Genomic DNA, 8615 nt, shown 5'->3' on the forward strand with positions numbered 1-8615 from the left:
CTGATCCGTTCTAAAGAAACTCTGATCCGTTCTAAAGAAACTCTGATCCGTTCTGATCATTCCCTCCTTGTAGTTTTCAGCTGAAACAGTTGAATGAAATCAAACATTTTAGATTATCGTTAATATTTTTAATTAAGATCATCTAATTATATTGCTCATGTTGGTAGTTTTTGTTCTTATATTATTATTATCATGTTATTATTTTACTTTGCAATGCCAATGTGCCAGAAACAGCACACATGAATGTGCATGGATAGAATTGGCACATTTACATGATGTGCTAATATTTTACTCATGATTATTGTGAATTATTTATTTTTAAATGCGCAGTACTAAAAATGACCACTAGGGGCAGCCTTGTAAACCTTTCTGGCTCCAACAAACTAAAACAAGCTCAACTTCTCTTAAAAATGGACCCAAACCTGGTTTTATATCATCATTACCTGCACTCGGTTTATTTAAGTGATGAATATAGTGAAGATTTGTCATTTTTATGATACTCCTGGTGCAACTTTTGGTCCAAATATGATTAAATCTGTCTCTAAAGGTGAACTACGGCTGAACAGCAAACTGAAAACGTCAGAGGAGAAACTGAGAAATGATGAGATGTTCATTAAGGCACTTTTTAAAGGTTATTTGTAATAATGGTTACTCTGTAAGAATGACATCAGAATATAACAACTTGAACAAATTCCTTCAGCCTCCTGTAATTAGCATTTTTATATCTTTGTATAAATTTGTGTCAGGTCTAAGGAGTCACTAAAAAAATCTAAATGTAACTTGGCATCTTGTCCTGTCATATTCTTCTGATGTGTGTTTTCTTAAAGTTTGCTCTTTGTGAAGTAAAATGAAAAAGCTTTAGATTTTAATTTAACAGCTGTCGCGTACGCTTCTGCAAAACAAACACAAAGAAAGAAACATGAGGAGCGGCGATCTGTTCTTCCTGGAGCCGCTGCAGCCGAGGCGAGAACGATAAATGTCTGTTCCTACAGAGGATAACAGTGGCGGTACATAAATACTACAGAATGAACAGGAACCCCTGGGGGGGTGAAACTGTGTGGTATAAATGAAACGCCCCCGCCCGTCAGAGGCATCAGCTCGGTTGAGTTCTTGTCTCTGTTTTGCCTCATTCTCATTAAAACCCAAAGGATAAACCAACGAGCGGTGCTGATGCTGAGGTGAGGATTTGATTGACAGTTCCCTCCACCCCCTCCTCACCTGGACCAACAGGAGGCGCTCTCCTCCAGCGCAGACAGGTGTTCAGTTTGTGAGGACCAGGAGAGACAGTTTATTGTTTGACGTGAGGTCCGTCTGAACAGAGGGGAGGAGAAACTACCGGCAGGCGCAGGAGTCCACCGTCATGTTGGGGTACACTTTCAGCACCACGTTCTTGTCCTCGTCGAAGAAGAGGATGCTGAGGGAGGACATCTTCTCGGGGACGCAGCACGGCTCGGGGATGCCCGGGACGACGCCCACGGCCCGGACGATGCTCTGGATGGTGGCGTGGTTAGACGGTTTCAGAGCCTGAAGAAAAAAACAAAAGCAAATGTTTTGTTGTCACATTTATAAACTTAAAGTCATTTTCACATTTTCTGAAAAATTAATCACTCAAAAAAATAATGTCTTGTAATGTTTTTTTTTAAAGTCCTGTGATGGACAGGAGACATGTCCAGGTGTCCCCCGTCTCTCGTACAATGACTGCTGGCTATGGACACCAGTGACCCCCGTGACTCGGCAAGGAAGGAGCGAGTAAAGATGATGGATGGAAGTTTTTTAGATGCAGTCGTAGAAAACATTCTCATTTTTCTGGTCAGCATTCATAAAAAACAAATAAATAAAAACAACAATATTATTATTATTATTGTTACTGTTAATGGCTGAACATCTGCAGCTGAAGAACACTCGGAGTTAACCTCAGCCAAGATGGCTGCTGCAGCAAATCAAACACAATAAAAGTGATAACCCAGTCAGTTATACAGAGAGTGGTAGTCGCTGAGAGTCATCTTCCAGACACAACAAGCACTAACGGATCACCTTGGAATGTGTCCTGAGAAGATTTGACTAAAAAGGATCAAATATTTTTCGTTCTATGATAAATTTTTATCATCTTAATTTGAAGTGAATGACTGCAAACTTAAGTCAGGAAGACCAAACTAAAAACAAAGAAAGAAACTTATATTTTTCTCACTCTGACGTTCTCACATTAAGCGATGGTTTGTTTGCCTACAGAAACAGCCGAAGCAGCTGGAAACAGGGGCAAACCATAAACTTAGCCGAAGTTTTGCTAAAATGCTCTTTTTCTGCACATCGGCCCATTTTCACCTTCATCGAGACATTTATGCAAGAACAACTTTTTTCAAGACAAATATTCTGCAACTTTTTCTAGTTTGTCTTGTCGTAGCATGTTGGATAAAAAAAATGTCTCAACAATTTCTGTAAACTGTCTCTTGTGACAACACATTTGTTAGCTCACATTTGTTAGCTTACATTTGTTAGCTCACATTTGTTAGCTTAAATATGAAAAAAGTTATATGTTGGCTTTTGTAAGTATTTATTATTCACTCTTGTTCTTGAAACACAACAACCTTAAAGAAAAATAGAGAAATTACATTTCCTGCAAAAATGCAGTGTGAATGCTTATTGCTGAAGGACTTGCTGAAAAACAGCTGAAATTAGCAAAAAAAAAACAAAAAAACATGCTGAAATGTAGCTGAAATTGAAGAACAAGCTTAAATTAGCAGAAAAACTACCAGAAGGAAGTGGAATGACCTGAAATTAGCTTTAAAGAATGTGGAATTAGCTGAAACAGCTAAAATTAGCATCAAAAGAGCTAAATAGTAATTGAAACTAGCAAAAAAATAAGCTGAAAGGAGCATAAGAAGCTGAAATTAGCAGAAAGAAGTTAGAAGAAGCACAAAAATGTTGCAGTTAACAGAAAAAAATCTGAAAGGACCACAAAACAGCTGAAAAACGGCTGCAATTAGCTGAAAAAAGCTGAAAAAATGTTTAACTTTACAGAAGGAAGCTGAAAGAAGCTGAAGCAGAACAAAATGTGAAAGGAGCAGTAAAAGGTTGTAAAAGATTTGAAGGATGTAAAATGGGCTCAGTTCATATGAGGAAAAAAATGGCAGAAAAGGCTAAATATTTCAAAAACCCAAAGTTTCACTAATACCAAAAGTCATAGCAGGATTGTCCTGAAGGAGCTGAACATTTTGATTTATGATTTGTTGAAGTAGATGAAAACTGTGGAACAAGAAAGATGCCAACAAATGTATGGAAGGATAATGTGTGACACAAAAGTGTGAATGCTTCATAAGCGTTCACACAAAAAGCATCTGAATCCAAAGACCTTCAACGTGTTTGTCCATCATGTTTAGTTTAGACGCACGTTTCTATGATGAAATGCAGATTTTCATCAACTTATTTAAAAGGTGTTTTTCATTTAAGGATACTGGGGGCCAGATGGAAGTTGTCTGAGGACCACTTTCGGCCCTCAGGTCATATATTGCCCGTGTCTTTTTTATGCCTAAACCTGACACGTCCTGATTTATACAAACGGTGGTGCAGATCAGAAAACGTTGGAGGAATCAAGTCTAACTTTGTTCCATCAGATGTTGGATGCTGCTTTAACACGTTAAAAATAAATAATGTTTCTGCAGAGCAGCTTCTAACTCCTGCTCTGACAAAGCGTGGCGGGCTCGTGTGACCATGCAGAAGCCCTGCAGGAGGGGGACCCGTTGGCCCGTTGGCCCGAAGGCCCCGAACCTTCTGGGACTAATTACTCCAAAGACCAGCGAGTTGGATCCGTCCAATTAAAGAAACGGAGCTGGAGCATTCCGGCCGTGTTTGAAATACCTGCGATGTTATCTCGTCACCAGGAGCCGAAGCTCTGCTGCTCGTTTGTTCGCTCAGCTAAACGTGTAAAAACTGAATCTGCAGCAGCTAAACCCCCCCCCACCCCAAGGATCTGAACGAGCTTCAGCTGAGGTCTGACACCTGCTCCGAGCTTTATGCCGAGTCAGCGTTTGTGCCGTTTCGAGTTTTTACACAAATTAGTTCAGCATGGTTTTAGCTGTTTTAACCATTTATTATCAGGCTGCAGTTTAATGCGTCGTATTTTACATTAATAATGTTTAGCGTACATCTTAGAGCCTTGTATACCGTTTCTTTTTTTAATACTTTATTCATTTATTTTGCTATTTTGGGGTGTAACTGGGGCCATGTGTACACAATTTTGTTCCACCTCATGTACCACATGTGATGCAAACGACAATAAATAACCTTGAACCTTATTTATCAAAACATTCAGCTGGTTTAGGACATTATAGCTACGACTTTTGCGTTTTGTAACTTTTTTAAATGTATTTTTATTAAAATGAATTATCTCTACAGATACTTTAAAAAAAACTTTAAAATCTAATTTAGTGTATTTGCTTCAATTTGTAGTTTTAGCTGATTTGCTAATTTTCTCTTTTACCTACTGTAAAGTTAATTTTACCTTAAAGTTTTATTTTTGCTAATTTGAGCTTTTAGAAACTGCTCTGCTGATTTTAGCTTTTAGTTTTGATCAGTTTAGCTTTTACATCTGCGTTGCTAGTTTTAGCTTTTAGCTGCTGTCCTGCAAATTTTACTTTTTGTCATGATTTTGCTGCTACCGTTTCATTGCTCTTTATTTATTTTTAGCTTTGGTTTGGCTTGTCTCAGCTTTCAGCCACAATTTTGCTAATTTTATATGTAGTTTAGCTTTCTTCATTTTAGCTTACGTTTTTATTTGGCTTCTTTTAACAGCTGTTTCAGTGAAGTCACTCATGCTGCGTTTTTACATAAACGTAATTTTCTAACGTCAGTTTGTTCAGATCGTCTGTTCCGTGGATTAGGACTTGACTTTTATTAATGCAGACTTGATGCTTCGACCTTCTAAGATCCTCAGGTACTTCTGACAGCTGCAGATTAAAGCTGTTGTTCAAGATTATCATCCCTTATCATCACCTAATCTCTAATATAAGGCACCTACAGCGTCTTATGTCACACAGTGGTAGTGATATGTATTTCAGCCTCTTCAGCGCACCAGCAGCATCAGCTAAAACCGACTGATCGCTGCTCAGTCTGAAACAGCCTCTCTCGTGGTTCAGTTCCTCGGTCCAGTCGCTCAGACGAGTCCTGCAGGTTGATTTGGATCAGCTGCTGTCAGACGTCTGCACTCGAAGGCCTTAAACACTTTTTTAAAAATTACAGTTTCTTCTACAAGTTTTAGATTCAACTACTTCAGTTTGTCCAACAAAGTTCAGTCAGGTCCTCTGGATGTTTTTTTGTTGTTGTTGTTGTCGAGACGTTTCATCCTTCATCCAAAGGACTTCGTCAGGCCGAGGAGCCACAAACAAACTGAGTCCCACAGGCAGCACACTCCCATAATGGACCAACCAGTTTGCTGGTAATAATATGTTTTCTGTAGTCCAACCTCTCCCCCGTCGACTCCTCTGAGGCAGCCATAGCAAAAGTGGTTCAAAACATCAAACTTCATGCTGAGTAATCCAGGTAAAAAAAAATTTTTAAAAATCCAACAAAGTTAAGTCAGGTCATCTGAACGATGTCTTTCTTTTTTTTGAGACATTTTGTCTTTCATCCAAAGGACTTCATCAGTCTTGGTCAGAAAACATCATATCATCAGCAAACTGGTTGGTCCACTATGTGAGTGCGCTGCTTGTGGGACTGAGTTTGTTTGTGGCTCCTTGGACTGATGAAGTCCTTTGGATGAAGGATGAATCGTCCCAACAAAAAAGAAACCGTCCAAATGACCTGACTGAACTTTGTTGGATTTGATACTTCAGTTTGTCTTTAGCTACTTCAGATTTTAAAATGTTCAGTTTGTTTGGGACGTTTTAACTTTTGATATTTGGAACATTTGTACTTTATGAATTATTTAATTCTGTTTACATTTTTTATAAATGATCTCTACAAAATCTTAAAATAAACTTGAAACTCTTGAAAATATACTTCATGATGCTTCATTTTTAGCTTTTAGTTTTAGTTTTGCTTTTAGGTTTTTATGCTGCTGATCTGCTAGCCTTAGCTTTTAGCTGCTGTTTTGCTTGTACTGTATACAATTTTGGTAATGCACTGCTTTCCTAATTTAGCCTCCTGGGCTGCTACAGCTTGGTGGTCAGCACCGTGGCCAGTTCTAAGGCTGCAGGTTCGAGTCCGTGTTGCCTCAGGAAGAGGGGTTGGCATAAAAAAGTAGCCAAATTTTTCCTCTGAAGTTTGATCCACTGAAGAAGGAAGCAGCCAAAAGAACAATTAGCTTCTATTGTTTTAGCTTTAAGCTACTGTTCTGGTTGTTTCAGCTTTAGCTGGTTTTGATTTATTCTACTGGGTGTCTACAGGTTTTAGCTTTTGTCTTGCTAATTTGAGCTTGTCTTCTGATAGTTTTATCTTAGCCTCGGCTGTTTTTACAGATGCTAACCATCATTCAGCGTTCCCACTGCAGTTTGGCAGAAGATGTGATGCAGATGTGTCAGTTTGCTGACTTTTTGTGGCAGCTGTGTAATCTTTTAGCTGTTTGCACTTTTCACAACATTAAGCTGTTTTGTAATGAAAGTGACTGTCGTGCGAAGCTCTGAGTCTCACCTTGGGCATGGGGAACTGGCAGGAGCCTGAGCAGTAGAAGGCATCGAACGACTTGGGCGATATAATCCATTCGCTCCATCCGATGTCCGCAAAGTCCACCTTCAGGTACCGTCGAGCGCAGTTCCTGGGCTCGTTCCACTGCTTCTTCCGGGCCTTTTTAATCGTCTGCTCGTCAAACTGCAGCAGAGGCATCCGCTGGCGCTGATTCTTGCGTGTCTTTTTCCGCGGCCGGCGGGGCTGCTTGGGTTCTAGCGGCTCATACGGGCCAGCCTCGCCCCACGCAGTTGTCTCGTAGGGGTACTCGGGTCCAGGCAGCTCATTGTTCTGCAGGGGGAGAAGGACGTTGACGGAGCGCTTGTGTCGGGGCTGCAGGTGTCCTCCCTCAGTGCGGTTACGCTCTCGTAGTTTATGGAGGCCGTGCGGGACTTCGCCTCCCACCGAGTGGTGTCTCTGGAGAGTGGCCACTACGCTTTCGGGTTCCGAGATGGCGGAGTCGTTGGCGTAAACCAGGATGTAGGGCGAACGGTCCGACAGGAGCTCCTTCCAGGGCCGGGGCCCCTGCGAGGCGACGTCTATCCCGATGAGCAGCTCGTCGTGGTGCTTGGCCTGGTTGACCACTCGGGTTATGTCCTTCCACTGCCACGATATGAAGTCTCTGTGGAGGGTGGACACGTTGATCCGGAACTGTCCGAGACTCCTCATCTTGTTGTCCACAGAAGCAAAGCTCCAGATGACCATGTGGACCTGGCTTTGTCTCCGGGGGCCGTGGTGGGGGCAGCTTTTGGGCCCGGAGCAGCTCTGGGTCCGGTTCTGAAGGTCCCCGATGTAATAATGAAGGGTGGCTGACAGAACATCTTCGGACTTGGTGAGGGAGGTGAGGTTAAAAACCTGCAGCTCCTTCTTGTTGATGGTTCCTGCGTAGAAAAAGTCAAAGTGTTTACAGAGAGAACGGCCGACAGTCACTCCTGTTTGTTATGATTTATTTAATCCATTTAGAAAACTTGTACATAAAAACCCGTCAAGATGCTTTGAGCAGCGTCCAGACTCGTTTATTTCAAGACTCGTGAGAAAAACGAAGCTGTTTTTTTACACATTACTGCTGGAGTAAGCTGGTTGGAGAAAAGTAACTGTGACTGAGTGAAGCTCAAGAAAGAGGTGCAAACAGAAATAAAAAAAATATCATGAAGACACAACTATAACTATTATTTAAATTATACAAATTATTTTAAGAAAAGTTATTAGTTTCATGATCCACAGCTGAATCCAGATGTTTACATACACTAAAAAAGACAAAAAGTTTTTTTTGTTTTTTTTTTTCCACCCCAACATCAAATCTTTCCTGTTTTAGGTCAGTTAGAATTTTAAAACTATTTTTATTTGTTAAATGCCCAAATAATGAAAGAGACAATGTTTAATTACGTTCTTAAAACATATATTTTCTATCCATGTCTATTTGGTAGTGTCGCCTTTAAACTGTCTGACTTGATTCATATGTTTTGGGTTTCTTTCCACCTTGGGGCAGCTGTAGCTGAGTGGTTAGAGCGGCCGTCCTCCAATGGGAGAGTTGGGGGTTCAATTCCACCAGCAGTACCATGATGAAATGTCCCTGGGCAAAACATGGAACTCCTCATTGCTTCCAATGTGTGTCCCATCAGCGTTTGAATGATCTAAAGTTCTGATTATTCTTTGTAGAGATCTAGTAGAGTGCTGTATAGATGTGTGTGTAGTAGAGTGCTGTATAAATGTGTGTGTAGTAGAGTGCTGTATAGATGTGTGTGTAGTAGAGTGCTGTATAAATGTGTGTGTAGTAGAGTGCTGTATGAATGTGTGTGTAGTAGAGTGGTCTGTGAATGTGTGTGTAGTAGAGTGATGTATGAATGTGTGTGTAGTAGAGTGATGTATGAATTTGTGTGTAGTAGATTGCTGTATGAATGTGTGTAGTAGAGTGCTGTATGAATGTGTGTGTAGTAGAGTGGTCTGTGAATGTGTGT

The 8615-nt window shown here is 40.7% G+C and overlaps 1 protein-coding gene across 1 annotated transcript in view; it reads right to left on the reverse strand.

The window, feature by feature from the left end:
- Positions 1-746: 746 nt before the first annotated feature.
- bmp3 (bone morphogenetic protein 3) overlaps positions 747-8615 on the reverse strand; it is an 11601-nt gene continuing 3732 nt past the window's right edge. The window contains exons 2-3 of the mRNA XM_037680153.1: positions 6625-7538; positions 747-1524 (exon numbers count right to left, since the gene is read on the reverse strand). Coding sequence (XP_037536081.1) covers positions 1333-1524; positions 6625-7538 — 1106 coding nt within the window. The 3' untranslated portion in view covers positions 747-1332. The remainder of the gene's footprint in view (positions 1525-6624; positions 7539-8615) is intronic.

The sequence above is a fragment of the Nematolebias whitei genome, chromosome 8 (genome assembly GCF_014905685.2).
Source record: "Nematolebias whitei isolate Nwh7 chromosome 8, NemWhi1, whole genome shotgun sequence".
Lineage (NCBI taxonomy): Eukaryota > Metazoa > Chordata > Actinopteri > Cyprinodontiformes > Rivulidae > Nematolebias > Nematolebias whitei.